Source organism: Manis pentadactyla, chromosome 4 (assembly GCF_030020395.1).
Source record: "Manis pentadactyla isolate mManPen7 chromosome 4, mManPen7.hap1, whole genome shotgun sequence".
In the NCBI taxonomy this organism is placed as follows: Eukaryota; Metazoa; Chordata; class Mammalia; order Pholidota; family Manidae; genus Manis; species Manis pentadactyla.
This window is the reverse complement of record NC_080022.1, coordinates 492,462-511,972: the sequence shown is the minus strand read 5'-3', so window position 1 is coordinate 511,972 and position 19,511 is coordinate 492,462. Positions and strand designations below refer to the sequence as shown.

General features: G+C 59.2%; 2 protein-coding genes and 1 long non-coding RNA gene across 6 annotated transcripts; 2 read left to right on the top strand and 1 right to left on the bottom strand.

Annotated features, from left to right (window-relative positions):
• Positions 1-55: 55 nt before the first annotated feature.
• On the top strand, positions 56-1,515 carry AURKAIP1 (aurora kinase A interacting protein 1). 2 transcript variants are annotated; one of them, XM_036882736.2, is made up of 4 exons: positions 56-194; positions 453-551; positions 832-1,262; positions 1,349-1,515. In XM_036882736.2, the coding sequence occupies exons 2-4, from the start codon at positions 500-502 to the stop codon at positions 1,448-1,450; spliced, it is 585 nt and encodes a 194-aa protein (XP_036738631.1). In that variant the 5' UTR covers positions 56-194; positions 453-499; the 3' UTR covers positions 1,451-1,515. The 2 variants fall into 2 exon arrangements, with proteins under 2 accessions (XP_036738631.1, XP_036738629.1); XM_036882734.2 differs by having other exon boundaries at positions 71-194; positions 355-551.
• Positions 1,516-8,710: 7,195 nt separating this feature from the next.
• Positions 8,711-11,844, bottom strand: LOC130683277 (uncharacterized). The gene is made up of 2 exons (XR_008996846.1): positions 10,691-11,844; positions 8,711-10,350 (listed from the first exon to the last, which is right to left on the bottom strand). It is a non-coding gene; the product is annotated as an uncharacterized LOC130683277 (long non-coding RNA).
• A 3,716-nt stretch (positions 11,845-15,560) lies between these two features.
• MXRA8 (matrix remodeling associated 8) lies at positions 15,561-19,275 on the top strand. 3 transcript variants are annotated; one of them, XM_057499595.1, is made up of 11 exons: positions 15,605-15,690; positions 16,112-16,234; positions 16,644-16,664; positions 16,768-17,073; positions 17,162-17,263; positions 17,343-17,813; positions 18,003-18,161; positions 18,295-18,334; positions 18,418-18,494; positions 18,581-18,661; positions 18,869-19,275. In XM_057499595.1, exons 1-11 carry the CDS (start codon positions 15,642-15,644, stop codon positions 18,892-18,894), a joined length of 1,455 nt encoding a protein of 484 aa, XP_057355578.1. In that variant the 5' UTR covers positions 15,605-15,641; the 3' UTR covers positions 18,895-19,275. The 3 variants fall into 3 exon arrangements, with proteins under 3 accessions (XP_036738607.2, XP_057355578.1, XP_057355579.1); XM_036882712.2 differs by lacking the exon at positions 16,112-16,234 and having other exon boundaries at positions 15,561-15,690; XM_057499596.1 differs by lacking the exon at positions 17,162-17,263.
• Positions 19,276-19,511: the final 236 nt, after the last annotated feature.

Genomic DNA, 19,511 nt, shown 5'->3' with positions numbered 1-19,511 from the left:
GCGCCAGGGGGCGCTGGCATAGGAACCTAGGGACGGCCGCACGTGTGCCTGGGGGCCGGTTTAGGGACGGGCCGGAAGTGCCGAGAGCGCCGTCGGGATGTCAGTTTGAGTCCCCTGGTTCCGGTCCAGGGAGGTCCGCGGGACGCCCCGCGCGGCGTGCAGGGTCTGAGGAGAGACGAGAGGGTTGCGGCCTGGTAAGGCTCGAGGCGTCGGGACCGCCCTCCCCGCACCCCCGCCGTGGGAGTCTTGGGTGAAGCTGAGGTGCGGGGCGGGTCGCGCGGCGGGGGCGGGGGCCGCAGCAGCGGCGGCGAGTGGGAGCGAGCCGTGTGTGAGGTGACGCTCTCGGTGCGGGAGAGGGTGAGGAGGCGCCGGGATGCGGAGTCCGTGCCCGGGGCTGCTGCGGGCGCCGGCCGGCCGCCCTCGCGCCATCCCCACGCGCACCTGTATTCCAGCTCCCCTGAGCACCTGGGGCCGCCGCCGCCGCCGCCTCCCGCAGACTATGTTTCTGGTGCGCCTGACCTCCCAGCTGCTCAGGGTTGTTCCCCGGGCAGGTATGAGGCCCCCGTGGGGCAGGGCATTTGGGCGGGATACACACCTGGGCTAGGGACGTGGGGCTAAGCAGCCCAGGTGCCCCCACTGCTGTGCCTCACCAGCCGGAGGAAGGGGCTCGCCACACAAGCTCCCCCGTAAATGTCCAGTTGTCACAAACGGGAGATCTGGGCCTGAGAACATGCGCGATGAACATTCTGTGCCCCAGTCCGGTCAGGCCCTGCAGCCGTGCTCAGGTCTGGGGCGGCCCCCGCGCGGTAACTGCCGTCTTGTTTCCTGTAGGCTGCAGTCGTCTGGGGCCTGTCTCGGAGGTGTTGGGCGGCCATGCCTGCAGGCCTTGCTACAGCACACAGCCAACAGGCCCAAGCGGGGTTGCCTCCCTCCCCGGCAGGGGGATCCAACTGGAGCTCGAGGAGATGTTGGTCCCCAGGAAGATGTCCATCAGCCCTCTGGAGAGCTGGCTGACTGCCCGCTACCTCCTGCCCAGACTGGATGCTGGAGCTTCAGCCCAGCTTTACAAGTGTCCCCCTAGCCAGGTAGGGGAAGGTGCTGAGCAGGGGGGTGAGGGGTTCTGGGATGCATCCTGGATGCAGTGCAAAAACATACTGAAGATCCGCCGGCGGAAAATGAATCATCATAAGTACCGCAAGTTGGTCAAGAGGACCCGTTTCCTGCGAAGGAAGGTTCGGGAAGGACGCCTGAAACGGAAGCAGGTAAACATGGGCGCCTGGGGTGGGGCAAGGTGGCTGAGAGATATGGCTGTGCCATAAGCGGGTGGTCCTTCCTTCTGCCTTTACAGATGAAGTTCGAGAGAGACCTGAGGCGCATCTGGCTTAAGGCAGGCCTGAAAGAAGCCCCTGCAGGCTGGCAGACTCCCAAGATCTACTTGAAAAGCAGATGAGCCTAGTGTTCTGTCTGCCCCTGTTACTGCTGGTGACCTGTTGTAATAAATCCTGAGAGAGCTTGGCTGGCCTGGCCTGTATTCCACTTACTGTGAGCTATCTTGGGATTGAGAACCCCAGATACCTACCAGCCTCTGATGACCTAGGAGGCATGAGGGCCCCAGAGTGGCCCTTGTCCAGGTGCTGGGCCTGCAGGAATGACAGACTCCCTGCTCAGGACTGTGCGCTGTGGCAGTAGCTGTGAACAGGCTCAGCTCTCCTCTTAGGCCCACTGGTGGTGGATACAGGCCCTTGAAGCACACACAAGGTGGTTTATATGCCAAGGGACAGCGCTAGGGGCCAGGGAGTGCCCAGGCTGAGGTGAGGTCTGGTTAGGTTATATTTTATGAGTGGGTCCAGAGAGGGTCTCACTGGGGAGACGGGAGAGGAGGGAGGCGGAAAGGCCATGGTGCCCAGAGAGATGATGGACAGTGCCCTGCAGGACTTGGGCCTCAAGTGGCCCTCAACCACCCTGCTCAGCTAGGGCTGGGGACCCCTGACCTGCTGTAGGCTTCTTGGCCTCTACCACTTCCTGGGACCCTGAGGCAGGTGGCATGGGGGCAAGTCACGAAGGGATGTGCTCTGGCAGGTTCCGGGTTGGGGCTGGCTGAGGAAGGGAACTGCTCATGGAGCCAGGAAGCCCTGGAACTTCGTGTGAGCCAGGGGCCCCCACTATCCCTGGTTCTCCAGGGTGGAGAGCATCTTAGATGAATGGTGGGGTCTGGAGAGGCCATGGGCCTCTGCACCCAGGTTGGCAGGGCCAGGCTGTGGGCGGGCAGCCTGCTCGGGGTACCGTGAACAGGGCGAGGCTTGTCATGCACAGTGCCTGCCTCGCTCTCTGATGTCAGAGTCAGGATAGCAACTGGGCATCTTTCCTGAGCAGGAGAGTGGGGGCTTCTGTGCTGCTCGCACCCTCCCTCCCCACCAGGCTGTGGTGGCTCCTTGTGTTTTGTCAGAAGTGGGTCTGCAGCTTGGGTTTTAGTTCCCTGCTAGTGAGGCAGATCTCAGGGCTCGAGCAGGGTTTTCCAGCCATCTCTGGAATGGAACAGACCAGGTGGTAACGCCATGTTGCCTCAGGTTGGGCTGCTGGCAGCCCTTGGGGTCTCGGCTGAGGACCAGGACGGCTGGGATCCCAGGCAGCCTTCCCGGGTCTCAGTTTCCCCAGCTTGGTGGGAGAGGGCAGGGCCTTGGCAGTGGAGCCTTCCTGGGGTGCAGTGGACCGTGCTCTCTTGGTGCTTCCGGCCTCAGTCCCGCCAGGCCTCCCAGTAGGGCCTCTGCCTGCCAGTGGTGCCCTTGGCCGGCACCCACAGCTGCTGAGCAGCTGCTCCATGTATTTCCTTCCCGCCTGCTGCAGTAGCTGCCCCGTGGCTCACCCCACCCTTCCCTGGCTGGTGGGAGGAGAAATGGGATCTGGGTTGTTAGCCATCTGGGAACAAAGCCTCCATCTTCCTCGGGAGCTTGGCTGGGCTGTGCATTCTGGGGGCGCAACTGGCAGCCCTTGCAGCGACCTGCAGGCCCAGATGCCTGGAGGCTGTCAGCTGGCCGAGGGCCCTGGGCCTCCCCTCCCATCCTGGGCTGGGTGCCAGCTGAGGGGGCCCAGGAAGCAGGCTGCCTGTGGGCTCCAGGCCACTCCGCCTCGTGACTCCTCCAGAGCTGTGGTTCTCAACTGGGCACTCAGCCACGTGTGCTCACAGTTTTGGTGGTGACAATGGGGCCATTACAACAGGGAGGGGTCAGGAATGCTGCTGAGAGCCCCACAGCGCAGGAGCCCCCACAGCAGCGGCACCATGGTCGGGATGCCGCTGGTCCTGCTGGGTTGGCTCCGTCCGCCCCTCCCCTGCCTGCAGGGCCTGGACCTGGCCCCCCCTCCCCCTGCCCAGGCCCCCTGTGCAGAGCACATCCTGCCTGTGGCTTGGGTGCCTTTGGGCCCCGACTGACCTCAGGACAATCTGGGGTTTTATTTTTATCTCTGCAGTTCCTCCCCAGCTTCAGGAGGCGGCCCCTGCCTGCCTTTTTATCTATGGGACCTCCATCCTGTCCCCCAAGCCTGTGGGATTTGCAGCCCCTTCTCCCTGTTGTCTCCCCCGATCTAGCCCTGGATACCCTCTGAGCAACAGGGCAGAGGTAGGTGGGGTGGGGAGGGGTGGGGAGCCTACAAGCTGCCCCTCACCCCAGCCTCTTTTGGGGTCTGGCCCCCACTGGGGCCGGAGCTGTTGGGGGCAATCTTGGACACGTGCTGAGAGCTCTGCCTCAGGTGCAATGAGGGGGCATCTCAGTGAGCTTGGCCCCATCGCCATGCCTGGTCCCTCTGCTGCTCCACGCCTGGGCTATGGCCACCCCCTCTGGGCCCCCACTGCGTCGGAAGCGTGCAGGCTGTCGAGGCAACAGCCCCGGTGTGGGGAAGCGAGGGAAGGAGGCCCTCTCCCTGCGGAGTCTGCCCCAGGTCGGCCTCTGCCTGGCGCCACGCCAGTTCTGGGCGAGGACCCTGAGTCCTGTGGAACGGCTTCCTTGTCCGGTTGGACGGCAGGCTGGAGCTTTGCCACTCTGTGGGGTCTGAATGTTGTCTAGAGGTTTGGGGTCTCAGATGTGGGGTGGCCCGTGAGTGGGCACGTCTGTGGTTTCAGGGCTACTCCTGCATGAGTAGGAGAGGGTGGCACCAGCCTCCCAGGTGAGCAGTGGGGCAGGGGACGGGGATGCTCTGGAAGTGAGGGGCGGCACTAGGCCCACAGCCCTGTACCTCAGCTGTGTGAGCAGGGCTGTTAGGGTTCCCTAAGGCAAGTGGAGGAGTGGGGAGGCCTCACCCCTCAGGCTCATGCCAGCAATTCGGGAGCCTTCAAAAGGTGGCTAAGACTGGGGTCAAGCTGGATCAGTAGGCGGCATTGATAGTGCCTGCGCCTCAGGGAGCGTAAATTGGCCTAGTATGTCTGGGAACACCGGTCAGCTATAGCTGGACAGAAGCACACCCCGACACCCCCACCGCTGGGCTGGCCTCACTGCAGTGTGGATGGTCTGCGTGTGGGGAGATCAGTTCACTGCAGCGTGCTACTGAGCAGGGGCAGCCGACCTCCGGGCCCCTCTGGGTAGAGGGGGCCCCAGAGGCCACCGAGATTGGGGATCTGACTGGGATACCCCAAGGGTGTGGGGTCTGCTCACATGAACAGAAGTCCCCTCCTGCCTGCTGCCTGTCCTGGCTGAGGCCGGTCATGCACCCACTGGGCCTCCCCTCTGCACCCTGACTAAGGGGCTGGCGGGGAGGGCTCCAGGCCCTGCCACTCCAAGAGGAGTCTACTTTGACCCGTCTTATTGGCTTCATTACTTTGTACTTAGGTAAGTCTGTTTTTTTAATTTTCCAGCCAAGTAAGGTTGTACACAGATCAAAGTGAAGTACCAGACCGCAGCTGCTGCGTCACCCGCCCGAGCTGGTCATACAGATGGAAGTCTTGTCCCTTCAGTGGATCCCTCCACTTGCCAGGCCGGCCTGCACCTCCCAGTGTAGCCACATCACACTTAAACACTGCAGGCCTTGGGTGCAGAAAGATTCACCTCTTTTTTCTCCTACAACTGCTTGTTTTTCCTGTTTGGTTTATCCTTTTGCACATTTTTCTATGTACCACTAATTCAGCCACAAACTTGTCGACAGTATAAAAATTCAGTTTGTTCCAACTACACAAGTAATTTTTTTTTTTTTGGTATCATTAATGTACAATTACATGAGCAACATTATGGTTATTAGACTCCCCCCATTATCAAGTCCCCCCGACATACCCCGTTACAGTCGCTGACCATCAGCGTGTAGTAAGATGCTGTAGAGTCACTACTTGTCTTCTCTGTGTTGCACAGCCCTCCCCATGCTCCCCCCGCCCCACACATTATACATGCTAATCCTAATGCCCCCTTTCTTTCTCCCCGACCTTATCCCTCCCTTCCCACCCACCCTGCCCAGCCCCTTTCCCTTTGGTAACTGTGAGTCCACTCTCGGGTTCTGTGATTCTGCTGCTGTTTTTTTCCTTCAGTTTTTCTTTGTTCTTATACTCCACACACGAGTGAAATCATTTGGTGCTTGTCTTTCTCCTCCTGGCTTATTTCACTGAGCATAATACCCTCTAGCTCCATCCATGTTGTTGCAAATAGAAGGACTTGTTTTCTTCTTACGGCTGAATAATATTCCATTGTGTATATGTACCACCTCTTCTTTATCCATTCATCTACTGATGGACACTTAGGTTGCTTCCATATCTTGGCTGTTGTAAATAGTGCTGCGATAAACATAGGGGACAATTTATATTAGAAAAAGTTCAGTTAGTATTTTTAATCAAGGTCAATCCTTGGACAAATTAAACTGGTTTTATAATTTCCATTTAAAACAACTACATGTCTTTCCCCTGACTTTATGACAATGTATAATAAAATGCAACATGACATGATAGCATTGGAAGAATTAGGGTTATTTTCCCAAGCAAAGCTTAATTAAACTTCCCTAAATTTTATTAATCTGGTTTTATGGGTCAGGGAAGTATTTTTTCCCCACAGAATATTTAAGGTCATGTAAATGTAAACATGTATGTCTAACTATGTTAAAGTAGCTGACCTCTTGTAAAGGACTTGTTATGTAGAGACCTCACACTGTGCTCCCAATTATTTGCGTCTCATTATGTCACCTGTCACCTCCTGTGGTGTCTGTCTGTGAAGACATCACAATCCCCCTGCCCCCCAGACCCTCATCCCCAGGCAATGGGATTTTGCTGTTTCTCCCATCGGAAGTTGGCACTGGCCTCCCCTCCCTTTGAACCTGGGATGTGACCCATTCTGATCAATAGAATGTTGTGGAATGCTGCCAAGCTCAGGCCAGAGGGGCCTGGCAGCTTCCATCCATGGATAGACTACTGAGTGCCAGGAGGTCATGTGGAAAGAAGAAGGCACATGGCCAGGGAGAGGGCCCCATGGAGAGAGTGGGCCACGTGAAGACAGAGTAGACCATGTGGACAGAGGGCCCAGCTGATGGCCACTGTGAAGCCCCAGTTGCTGGAATTAAGCTGGTCTGGACCTCCAGGCCACCTGAGCCATCCCAGCCAACACAGTGTGGTGCAGGGATGACCTTCCTCAGTCCTGCAGGAATCTCTGACCCACAGAATCATGAGGAAGAAGAGGCAGTGGACAGCTCTGCTCCGCTGTGTGGTCAGTGGCTGGGATGCTGCAAACCACAGTCCTGTGCTGTTTCTACATGCCACTTGGGATTCTGCAATATTCATGTGTTCAGTTGTAGATACCTCATTGTAGATACCCCAGCAGTTAACTTTGCTGTAATTTAGCTCTTGCATAAGCTTAATCTATAGCTGAAACTAACTAAGAGAGAAGAACAATAGGTGCTGCGTCTTGGAATCTGGTGCAAGTCATGAGCGGTGTGAGGAGGACTGCAAATAGTTCTCGTGATCCTTTCCGGGGCAAACCCAGACAAGGAACACACTGTGAGACTCACGTGGCTGGGTGACTTAACGAGACAAAACAGAAACTTTAACAGGTGATTAGTTTGCAATTGTTTATCTTGATGAAAAAACTCATCCTATAATCATTCATCAATGCCTGTCTTTTTTTACTTGCTGTAACTTAATAAAAGCGCAGGGGCTGCTGACCTGGTACTTCGTCTCCAAGGACGTCTAAGCCCTCTCTCTGTATTAAATGTCATTCTGACTCGGTTCCTCATTTTCATGGTCGCCGACTGCAACATTCAATCACTTATGTCCAATGGGCCCGTGGATATTTATTTATATTACATTACTTAACATACCTTAGGGTTGTGACCAGGTCTGACTGTTGATTCTGGGGCTGGGCTCATTCTGGCCCCATGGGCTCAGCAGCTCCCATGTCCCTTTGACACCTGCACCACTCACTTTCTTCAACATTTCCTTCCTTTTTGGCACTCGGGTTCTCCAGGCTCACCTGCACACTTCTTCCCCTAGTCCCCACTTTTCCAAGGAGCCCTGGTTCCTTTGTTGGGAAATGGTCTTAGAAACCAAGATCTGGGTGTTAGGTGTGCTCACTGCGGCTGGGATGTTCCTGCTGGGTCCGCTCGGATGACAGAGCCAGAGGATGTGTGTGCATACACTGACCCATGGATGGACATTATCTATAGTTACTCCTGCCAGTGTCCACCTGTATTTGTATCATGCTGCACGAGTCTACACTGGGTCTCCATGGCCACATGGGTCACTCCAGCCTCCTCCCGTTTATTTGTAAACTTCCTTCCCAAATAGAAAACTGGTTCCCACAATCCATCACCCATTTCTTAATTGTTCCCTTCCTTCCATGTAGATTCCTTTAGTGTCACAGACTCCGCTCCCTCCTGGAGCTACTCAGGTCAGTACTCCCCCATCCCCTTCAATTACATTGTTTCATCAGTAATGCCCTTAGGTTTCTTGTGACTCTCAAGTCTGATTCCCTTGACCCCCTAAATGAGGTTTTTTTTTTTTTAGTTTGCATACATTAAGTTTCACCTTTTCTGCTATGCACTTCACTGGTGTGGGTAAAATTCTAACATTTCCAGACTATCTCGCCTGGCTTTAGTGCATTTGCATATCCTCAGGGGTGGGGAGAAGTTCATCTCCATGTCAATGGGTAATCACCTGGGCAACCGAGGGCTTATCGGTACCTGAGAGGTTAAGGGGAGGGCTGGCTTTCCTGCTGGCTTCTTCCGGAGCAGAGGAGAAAGACGGCCCGAGACTGCAGTTTGTGAGCGATAAATGGGTTTTAAACTTTATTTCTCCCTTTGATTGATTTCGGTTTTTAGAGGTATTTTGCCCTGGAATTTCCTTTCCCCGGACTTACAACTGGATTTTGATAAACACATCGGGTCATATACCCACCATTACAGTATCATACAGACTAGTTTAATCAGTCTAAAAAAAACTCCTGAGCCCCACCTACTCACCCCCTCCCCACTACCACATCATAGTTTTAAGCCACTAAATTTTAAGGTGGTTTGTGATGCAACAATGGTTACAAAAAGTCTCTGGATAATTTCCAAAGATACTGAAATTCCAAAATATACAAATTACAGAAATAGTGATTACTATAAAAAAACACTTGTTCTTTGTCCAAATTATGTCTAATTTTGGATGGTAATATTCATGTGATATATATACATTGTGTTATATGTGTTGGGAAGGAAAGGACTTGGCTCGGTGTCGCAGGGAAGTCAGATACAGTGAGACAAGAGACCGAAGTCAAGAAAGCAAAGTAAGTTTTAATGCCCTCTGCACAGAGCAGCAGAGCGGGCTGCCCAAGGTGAGACAGGCAGGCGGGTGCTCATTCTGACGCTGCTTTTATGTGGTTTTGGCAGGACAGAGAGGTCCTGATTGACAGCCGTCAGCTCCCTAGGCTTGTTCTGATTGGTGAAGTGGGGACGGGGGCTGTGCTGTGCCTGTGCCTTTGATGCTTCTTATCTGGGGGGACCCTGGATATTTCCTGAGTCACTCTTGGACCCTGTGGCTTCATCTGATGAACTCTTTGAGTCATTTCTGGCTTTCTGGTTCTATTTGGTCAACTCCCTGAGTCATCTTTGGGGGGCCTCTCTCCTTTCCATCCCGCTCATTTCTGTCTTTCTGCCCAACATATAGACGGTTGAATGTAGGTAAACCAAAGCTGTCATCTAACAGTACAAATGTGTACATGTAACACATTCACAGAAAGGTGTGCTGATATTGTTAGACTAAGAAAGTGTGTATGTAGAAAAGAGAAAATAACATTTGTCTTCCACATGTGATCACACTGCTGACCAGAAGGTGCTCTGGCCCTGCCCAGACCCAGCCTCCGGCAGCCTCCCCAGGGGCCTTGCGCGAGTGCTCCCAGAAGTCCTACGCCGAGCCCATGCTAGAAACTGCAGTCCTGATCCAAACAGTAGCCGAGGTTGCCACGTATGCCTCAAGAGGGTTTCACACCAGCCCCCTGACAACTGCTGCCGCCTTCCCGGAATTCAGGCCTCAGATCCAGAATGAAAAACCCCAGACCAGCCGTTGGCCACTCCTGTCTCTGGGATTCCCGCAGACAGCTGCTGGCGACACAGGCCTCCTGCCTGGTACAACAGCAGAGTAACTGGGTGTATTTATTAGTACCGTATGTTAACCACCTCATTCCAGTCTGAAGGGTCCCTGTTTATGAAGCCCACAGAGGGAAAGTCAAATAAGATACCAAATAAGATAGGAACCGAAGCAGTGCTGTTACTGTGGCTATGTCTGCACGACCTTGCTCTTTTGTCAGGTAAAAGACACCATGTTCATGTTCAGGGCTGGCACAGTCAACAAACTCGTTTCGTCTCTGCAGTTGAAGGCTCTCGCCAGCCAGTGACCATCAGAAAGCACTACGGGGCGCCAGAAGCCCCTGGAGGTGTTCAACGTCCTCGCAGCCCACAGCACATCCTGGCCCTGAGAGCAGCCGCCGAGCAAAGCCTCGGAGGTGTGTCACACCTTAGAAGATGCTCTGCTCTCCCACCTCCCTGTGTTCTGCGCGGCCTGCTCGGCCACGGCGGCCTCTGCCTTCCTGCCACAGGCTGCAAGTCAGACAGACTCTTCTGGAGGAAGGACCAGGGCCTCTGCGTGAGGGGCTGCTCCAGCTGCTCTTGGCTGTGACACTGTGAGCAACAGCCCCCTGCCACCTGCCACACTGTCCACAGGGACCACGTCAGGGCCGGGGCCCTTTGCACCGGAAGCAGATGTCCTGAGAGCACACCCAGTGTACCCCAAGATCACACAGTGAGGTGGGAAGCTGGGTGGGTCTGAGGAGACGGAGTGGGCGTGTAACAAGGCTTGGTTTCCTCAGTGCAGCAAGACTCCTTACATTCTGGAAACGGCCTCTCCTGTCAACCGGCCTACAATTCAGAAGGAAATACAAGGCAATGAATCTTCCATGACACAAACTCCTGTGGGCAGTTGTGAAAGGTGTTCCCTGGGATTGTTCAGAAAGCCACTCAGGACCCAGTGTCAGTGGGGACCTGTCGCACCGGGGCCTTCACCGTTTCATGTGTAGCAGGCCAGTCTGGTCAAAAGACAGAAACCAGTGTGATGGGGGATCAGTACTCCCCCGGATTCGGGAGAGGCCCCTTCTGCCCCTCAGTCACACAGCCAGAGAAAGGTGGGGGGCTGGGCCTGCAGGAGAACCTTGTGCCATGGCCTCCCACCCTGCGCCTCCACCCGAGAGCTCGCACTCACCGGAAAGCAGAGACGCTCAGAGGAACCCTGAGCCCACTGTGGGGGTGGGCGCGCTCAGAGGTGCAGCTCGGCAGCTGGCGCAGCCCAGGGTCAAGATGAACCTGTCTCTCCCATCAGATATATGACTCACGAGCCAAATGTGAGCTGTCACCGAGCTGGGGAGGCCCCGCTTGAGGGCAGGTCTCTCCTGACGACACCCGGGTCCCCCAGCCAGAAGAAGGCCTGTCCCTTCCGGGCTCACCAGGGAGGCAGTGGACCTGGGACCACAGGTGCAGGTCACCCCCACCGTGAGGCGGGAGTCACTGCCGGTGAGATCTCACAGGAGTAAATCATGGCTTTTGTGCTGGAGTCCAGCTCCGGCGAGTCCAGGGGTCCCCAAAGGAGGAACAGCATCAGCGAGCGAGGGCACGGACACCGGCGGAGATGCTGAGCTGGCCTGGCCTGTTTATTGACAGAAACTTCAAGCAATATATAGGGGACTGGTTACATGAAATCATCATTAAGCATGTGTCTGTAGGTGATTTGTGGCACAATCTGCCTCCCGGAATGTTCCCCTGCTTTCCCAACCATGGAAGGCCATCGTGGTCCTCTCCTCAAGATTTCTCTGTTGCTCTGATCTCAGGTTAAATTTCTACAAGGCACCACCACGTCTTCTGGAAGTGTCTTAACACTTGCCCAACCGGACTCCCACCCAGGCTCACCGCGGGGCGTGTTTTCCGTAGTTCCCGGAACCATTCACAGCAGAAGGAGCAGCACGCCTGTTGATCTCGACCGTACCCATGCGCTGTGATTTCTATAGGAATGATTCACAAGGGGACTCTGCCAAGATCTTTGGCCTCTCCAAACAAGGCTCTCATCTGTTCTTGTTTCTCTTGGGGGCCGAGTGGGCCTGGGAGCTGTGCCCTGAAGTCCCCTAAACCTTCTTCTGTTTCTCAGCCCAGGGATGATAACCCTGCTGGCCTGAGGGGAACATGCAGGGTCACAGGCTGAGTGTCACGACTGCTTTAAGATTCCTAACAGTCTTTACTCTGGGGGCTTTTTCTGATTCATGAGGGCTGCTCAGACTGGGGGAATGGTTAGATTAAGCAACAGAAGAGATATCAGTAGCCTCCCCTCTGGAGGCCCGCTGTGCGGCGGCTGTCCACCGGCCTCCTGGGCTGTGCCATCAGGCAGGCGGAGTCAGTCGGCTCCCGGCATTTTTTGACTCCTGACCTCAGAGTTGATGGCTTGATAAAGAGAGATTAACATAGGCAAACCCTGAATCCTAGGACTGTTCTCATCCAGGAGCAGTAAGTAGGTTTCTGTGTTACGCTCTGGCCTTGCTGCCCCTCCAGGCAGAGGAGGGTACCCGCTACTGATCCCTGGCCGAGGCCACTGACCCTGATGGCAGAGACTCTGGGCTTTGTTCCTCCTTCACATTTCCTCAGGATGGACGGCTTGGCTGGCCCATGAAAGTTCCAAATGCTCCTGTCTGTGTTTTCAGGCCATGGCGCCCCAGTGAGCTGACACAGGTCACCCGACCTGGCTCCCCTCCAGAAGGCGGCGAGAGCCCTCCTGCAGGGCACACCCAGGTCTCCAGACGTGGGACCTGCAGGGTTTCCTGCCTGGCAGCCCGAGACAAGTCATCAGGACTCCAGGGGAAGCACCAAGACAAACAGATGTGAGTGACTGCTTCCAGGAAAACTGGTCAGAACCAGTGGGAACACAGGCTGAGGGGGACAAAACATGTGCCTGCGTCTGTGACCCAGCTCTGCTCTGTGGCCTCACCTCGATGGTGAGGGGTCTGAGGAAACCCCAGCGAGCCCTGTGGCCCAGCAATTTGCCCACATATGCCCTGCTGCCAGCAGCCAATCCCAAAGTGAGGAACCCTTTTCCTTGTGGAACGTGTTCTCTTTGCCTTTTAAGTCCTGCCCTTGCTTGTTTCTGGGGGACAGTGGCCATTGGCTCCCACCGCTGTGTGATGGTCACGGCGGGGCCTGTTCATCGTCACACAGCATCTGTGGGTCGGGGGTCTGGATATCGGTCTGCCCAGTCCCCGGCCAGGGACCTCCCTAGTGAAATCGGTGTCATCTGGGCCACGTCCTCACCCGAGGCCTGGGCCCTCGTCCACACTCACCCAGGCGGCTGGCAGAATCCAGGAGGCTATGCACCAGGGGGGACATCCCAGCACCTCTGCCAGGTGGGTACAAAGGACCATCCTTCCACACAGTCACTGTGTGGCCCACAGTCTGGGGGGAGACACAGGGTGGACCCAGGGGAGCATCTCAGAGCTCCGCCCACAGCCTGGCCCTGGAATGCCCATGTAAATCCCGGGAGCCCTGAACTAGCCATCTGGGCATTTCCTGCTTCACCAGACTTGCCACCCCTGCAGCCCCCAGGCCTGCGTCTCACAGGGGGAGAGGCCACAGCACAGCCCCGCAGACCTGGTCGTCCACTCCTGCGTGCGGACCCCTCCAGGGCCCAGTGGTAAGACTGCGGAGGTGCCCTGCCCTGCCTTAATCTCCTGACACCACTTCCCACAGCACTTGAAATGCTCATTCATCACTGAGCAGGTGTGCCTCCCGCCTCCCTCTGACAGCAACGAGGGGTAGGAGTGTGGCTTCCAGATGGGTGCTGCACCCAGTGGCCAGCACACAGTAGGTGCTCGGCAGATGTTTGCCGAATGACGTGACCGTGGGTGTGAGCTCGTGTCTGTGTGCCTGTGGTTTTCCTTTCCAGTGAGTCTGGCGCCTGGAATGTCCCGAGTCCCTGACAGAGGAGCCAGCGTTGGGCTGGTTGGCTGGCCTGCTGGTTCAGCCACGCCTCCAAGGACTGGGGTTGGTCCAGGGCTCTGGTCAGCTAGAGGCTCAGCCGGGGCGCAGGGTGGGACTCTGGCCATGTCGGTGGCCTTGTTTTCTCCTGGCCTGTTCTTTTCCCAGTGGAGGTGCCAGGCTGGGAGCTGAGCCACAGGCACCTGGGAAGAAGCAGAAGGGCTCAGCCTGGGCTCTGGAGGGGAAGGTGGCTGGTGGGCAGCCCAGGCAGGCTGCTGGGCCTCTGCTCTCAGCTGCGGCCATTTCCGGCCAAGGACTCAGGTGGGGTCCTGGCAGTGGCCCCCTGCTGCCTGTTTTGGCTCTGCTGGAACATGATAGGGCAGGGAGGAGGGGTCTGCAGCCCTCCACTGCCTGTCCGACTTTGTCCAGGGGCACAAGGGGGTCAGCTTTCCCCTAGGGGCTCCCCCCGAGACTTTCGCATTTGGGCTGAGGTGAGAACTCAGCCTGCAGCGCTTGGGACCTGAGGCTGGCGGGGTCTGCTGGAAGAGAGAGGGTGCCCCAGGTTCCTGGCCTGGGCAGGGAGCTGACCCGACCCCTTCTAGACAGGGGCCAGCCCTGGGCCATCTGGGCCTCCCCCAGCTCTGTTTGGACATCTTCCCTTCATGGAGAAGAGGCAGTTGGCAGACAGAGGCAGGAACAGCAGACAGATGGAGAGAGAGACACGGGTGGGCGGGGGTACAGAGGAGGGAGGAGGCTGGGAAGGAGGCCACCAGTGCTAATATAAACCAGCTAGAAAAACAGGAGGAGGCCAGGCCTCAGGCCAGCCAGGCGGGGCTTGTTTTTCCAGAATGAAAGGCCCAGGGAGGAGCTGGGGGCAGGGGAAGGTGGGGGACACAAATCTGGTTCCAGTTTTCAAAAGGGGTTCCACCCTCCAGGGCAGGGATCCTACTGAGGAAATGAGTCTTAAACTGGGGTGGGGGGGGCTGTGTCTGCCCAGCCAGTCCTCCCTTTTGTCACCCCTCATTCCCTCTTGCTGCAGCCACCTCTTCCCCTCACCCAGAGCCTGAGTCAGGCTGAGCTGGGGTCCTTGCTGTGTAAGCACTTGGGGACTGTGGCAGGGTACACGAGGGAGACCCCAGCCTGCCAGAGACTGGGGCCTGTGACCCTCCCTAATTCAGTCCATATGGGCAGTCTGAAAAATGCACTGTGGGTTTTTGTGGTGGTGGTTATTTTTTTTTGAGGTTTGCTTAACTAGAAGGAGTGGGTTTGGTACACAGTGCATCTCTATGATTTTGCATTTGTTTGTGACTCTGTTAGATTCCCAGAGTTTCAAATTTGTGCCTTCCTTGGTGGGGCAGGGGCGGGTCCCATACCCTACCTCTTTCCCCTCCCCGCTGGGCAGGTTGGGGATGCTCCTGGGAGCCTCTGAACCCCTGGTGTGGTTTCAGGAATGCCTGGCTTTGCCCTTGATGGTGAACAGCTGGTGTGTGTGGGGGCCACCAGACCGGAGGTGAGGGAGCTGCTGCACTGGCCCCCTTAACCCTCAGGGACCCCCCGCCCCTGTCTCGCCGGCTGACTCTCTGGGTAAACGTGACTGCGGACAGTACCCACCATGCCCTCCCCAGAGCCGTCCCCGGGTCCCCAAGGGTTAGTGTCACTCTTATTTGCATTCACAGAGGAAGAGGCTCAGCGCCAGAGAGGAGAGTGCCAGGGTCTTCCCACGGCTAAGGAGGAGCTGGCTGGCAGGCTGGGCTCCCTGGGGCCCCAACCCCTGTGCCTTTCTGCTGGCCACCATAGAGGGTGCCTCCAGCTCCACAGCAGGCAGGGACAGGCCCTGCCCAGTGTTGTGACCAGTGTCCCCTGCAGAGGTGGGCAAGAGGGGGTGCTCACCCCAGAGCCGCAGGCCTGGGCAGCCCAAGGGCCCTGTGTATCACGGATGCCCACAGGCCTTCCTGACCCCGGGGGCCAGGTCCCTGCCAGACTCCCCTCACCCTCTGGGACAGAGTGGCTGTGGCCCTGGCCCTCCCTCTCCCCACCAGGCCAAGGGGCCGGGCAGGAGGCAGAGGGGGCGGTCTGCAGACTGTGGACCGGCCCAGGGCTCCGTGATGTCATGGCGGGTGCCGGGGAGGAGGAGGGGGCCGGGCTGTTTTTCTGGAGAGTGGGAGCCAGAGGAGGACAAAGCGAGGCCGGAGGCGGGCGCCATGGAGCTGGGGTCCCGAGCCCTGCTCTGCAAACTCCTGCTTCTGCAGAGTGAGTGTGGGGTCGCGTGGGGCCAGGGGGCGGAGTGGCAAGTGGGTCTGAGCGAGTCTGTTCCGGGCAAAGCTGCCTGTCTGGCGGGAGGTGCCTGCTGGGACTCGGCTGGGTCTGGGGACCTCAGAGGGAGCAGCTCACACTGATAAGGGACCCCAGGGCCCAGGAGGGTGTGAGGCCTAAAGTTAGGTTCTTGGTGAGAACTTACTCTCAATTCGCCAAAGCCAGAGGGCCAGGGAGCCTGAGGCGGTCGGTGCTTCCCCCTGGGTCGTCCCCCCAGCCCCCATCTTCCCTGGCAAGCCCCTCTCAGGCCTGCATTTCTCCCAAGCGTCAGGAGGAGACTAGGGGTGGGGGGAAGGTGTGAGGCTCCAGGGCCTGATCCAGCGCCGCTGGCCTGCTGACCCAGCACATTCTTCCCCAGCTGCGGGCACTCAGCCACATCCCTGGAGCAGGAACTTGGCTGGTGGGGTGGCCGATGGTGGGGTCACTCCCCACGTCCAGGCTTCTCTGCCCTTCAGGGGGGCTCTGGCCCTGAGCACAGGAGGCGGGTCTGAGGTCCCCTGAGGGTGTGGGTGGTGCATCTCCTGGCAGGTGCAGGAGCCCCTAAATTCAGCCTTGCTCAGTAGGCTCTGGTGGCCTTGCTGCAGTGATGGCGGTCCCCATCCCTGAGGCACGCACCCCAGAACCGGCCTGCCCCACCACTCACCCACCACAGGGCAGGCGGTGTCCCTGCAGCCCAGGGAGGTGGCTGTGAGGACTTCGTGGGGGTGGGACAGGTGCCTGCATCCTGGGGCTAATGGAGACCCCGCCTGGGTCCTCCTGGCTCTGCTGGCGTTACCCCACCTGTTAAATGGGTGTCGTTCGAACCCACCTCAGTGAGGACTGGAGAGGGGACCTATGCCCAGGCTCACGTGGCTCCAGCCCTGTGTGACTCACCCCTCCTCTCCTTGCAGGCTCTTCTGTCCTTCTGGCAGGTTAGTGACCACCGTCCCCGGGACCCGCCGGTCCCCTCTGGCCCGCACCGCCCTGTGCCTGTCCCCGCGAGCCCCTCCCTCGGTGACTCTCCCTCCCCACTAGGGGCGTCGGGCCTCGCCACGGCCGGCAGCTCCGTGGTGTCTGAGTCGGTCGAAAGCTGGGCGTCCGGCGCCCGGGCCGTGCTGCGCTGCCAGAGCCAGCGCATGGTGTGGACCCAAGACCGGCTGCACGACCGCCAGCGCGTGGTCCACTGGGACCTCGGCGGCGGCCCGGCCGGCGGCCCGGCGCGCCGACTCGTGGACATGTACTCCGCGGGCGAACAGCGCGTGTACGAGCCGCGCGACCGAGGCCGCCTCCTGCTGCCGCCCTCCGCCTTCCAGGACGGCAACTTCTCGCTGCTCATCCGCGGTAAGGGGCACGGGCACCGCGGCTCGGGGTGGGGCGGGGCGCGGGAAGGGCCGCCCAGCTCACGGCTGGGCTCGCTCCCGGGGCGCAGCGGTGGAGCAGCCGGACGAGGGGCTGTACACCTGTAACCTGCACCACCACTACTGCCACCTCTACGAGAGCCTGGCCATCCGCCTGGAGGTCACCGACGACCGTGAGTGTGCCGCCCCCGCCCCCCGGCGCCGCCCCGTGGCTCCCCGCCGGCGGCCGGCGCTGACCCTCCTGCCCCCCAGGCCTGGCCGCCGGCGCGCACTGGGACGGCGAGAAGGAGGTGCTGGTGGCGGAGCGCGGGGCGCCTGCGCTGCTGACGTGCGTGAACCGCGCGCCCGTGTGGACCGATCGGCACGTGGAGGAGGCGCAGCAGGTGGTGCACTGGGACCGGCAGCCGCCCGGGGTGCCGCACGACCGCGCCGACCGCCTGCTAGACCTGTACGCGTCCGGCGAGCGCCGGGCCTACGGGCCGCCCTTCCTGCGCGACCGCATGGCGGTGGGGGCGGACGCCTTCGCGCGCGGCGACTTCTCGCTGCGCATCGACCCGCTGGAGCCGGCGGACGAGGGCACCTACTCCTGCCACCTGCACCACCACTACTGCGGCCTGCACGAGCGCCGCATCTTCCACCTGCGGGTCACCGAGCCCGCCGCCCAGCCGCCCCCGCGGGACTCGCCGGGCAACGGCTCCAGCCACAGCGGAGTCCCTGGACCAGGTGCAGGAGCAGCCCCGGCCCCTCCCCGTCCACTCCCGTCCCTCGTAAAGGCTGTGGTGATCGCCCGGGGTGGGGGGGACCCAAATCGCCGCGTCCCGGTTCTGCCGGTACCCTCGCGGCGCCGCCCGGGCTGGGGCGCGGGCGCGGTGGGCCGGGCGCGCTCCCTGACGCCTCCGCCGGCCCCTGCAGACCCCACGCTGGCGCGCGGCCGCAGCATCATCAACGTCATCGTTCCGGAGGGCCGGGCGCACTTCTTCCAGCAGCTGGGCTACGTGTTGGCCACGCTGCTGCTCTTCATCCTGCTGCTCATCACGGTGGTTCTGGCCACGCGGCAGCGCCGCCGCGGAGGTGAGACGGGACTGGGGGCGCGGGGCCTGAGCCGACCGCCCAGTGAGCCTCGCTGCCGGGGGTGGGAGGGCCTCGGGGCTGGGGGCGCCGTGGACGGGGAGACTGACCCCCAACACAAGTGTCCCCTCCCCAGGCTATGAATATTCAGACAAGAAGTCTGGGAAAGCAGAGGGGTGAGTGCCTCCTCCCGGCTCCCCTGGGACCAAGCCCCTCTCCCGCCCCTGCTCTAACCTGCTTCCCCTGTCCGTCTGCCCAGGAAGGACATGAACATGGCAGAGTTTGCTGTGGCCACAGGGGACCAGGCTCTTTGCAGGAACGAGGACATCCAACTAGGTGAGGGGCACCAAGGCACAGACTGTGGCCCCCAGGCCTGGGCTGGTGGTACGAGACGCCCTAACCCTGCTCTCCCCCCACGCCAGATTACAAGAACAACATCCTGAAGGAGAGGGCTGGGCTGGCCCACAACCCCCTGCCTGCCAAGAACATTGACTTGGACAAAGGTGACTGGCTGGGCCGCTTGGACCCATACCCCACTCCACCCACACTCAGAATCCTGAAGACACTGGTCAGCACCCCGCCTCGGGCAGGGTCCTCATGGGCAGGGGTCCCTCGGGCAGGAGCCCCCCAGGCAGTACCGCAGGATGTCTGCCCTCTTTTGCCCCCGGAAAAGGGGTGGAGGGCATACACCACCTGTCCTTCGGTTGCAGAGTTCAGGAAGGAGCATTGCAGATGAGGCGGCCCTGGGCTCCTGGCTGGACCAGCAGCTCTGCCCACTCCCATCCAGCCTAGAGGGTGCTCTCCTGACACCTGTGCAGCCCACCTCGTCCCCGTTAACCGCGGCTGGAACCGCTGTCCTGGAAGTTGGCCTGGACTGGTGCAGAGCAAGGCTGCCTGCAGACCCCTCTCCCTGGAGCCCCCCTAATCCTCACAAGCAACAGTGGGCTGGCTCCTCATGCCTCTGCCTCCATTGCTGCCCCCTTCAGCAGCTGCCTGCTGGCACCTACACTCATCAGGGGACCTCCCTGGGGCACAGCCAAGCCCCTACTGATGTTCACCCTGCCCTCAGGCCCTGCTGGCCCCTGCAGGGGTGGGAGGCACTCTTAGAGGGGCTCAGCCTCAGGGCCAGCCCTCCCACCCCATCTTCACCCTTCCTCAGGGAGCTCTCTGCTGGTGCCCCTGGACTGCTTCACGCCACCCAGCTGGGGTGCCATAGGAGCTCTGAGGACCACATGCTCCAGCCTGGGCCAGTGCCTCACTGTCCCTGGGCTGCCCTGGGCCCCTCCTCTGCTCTTCACCTGGCACCAGCCTTGCTTCCAACAAGTTGCCTTGACAGACCCTGATCCCCACCCT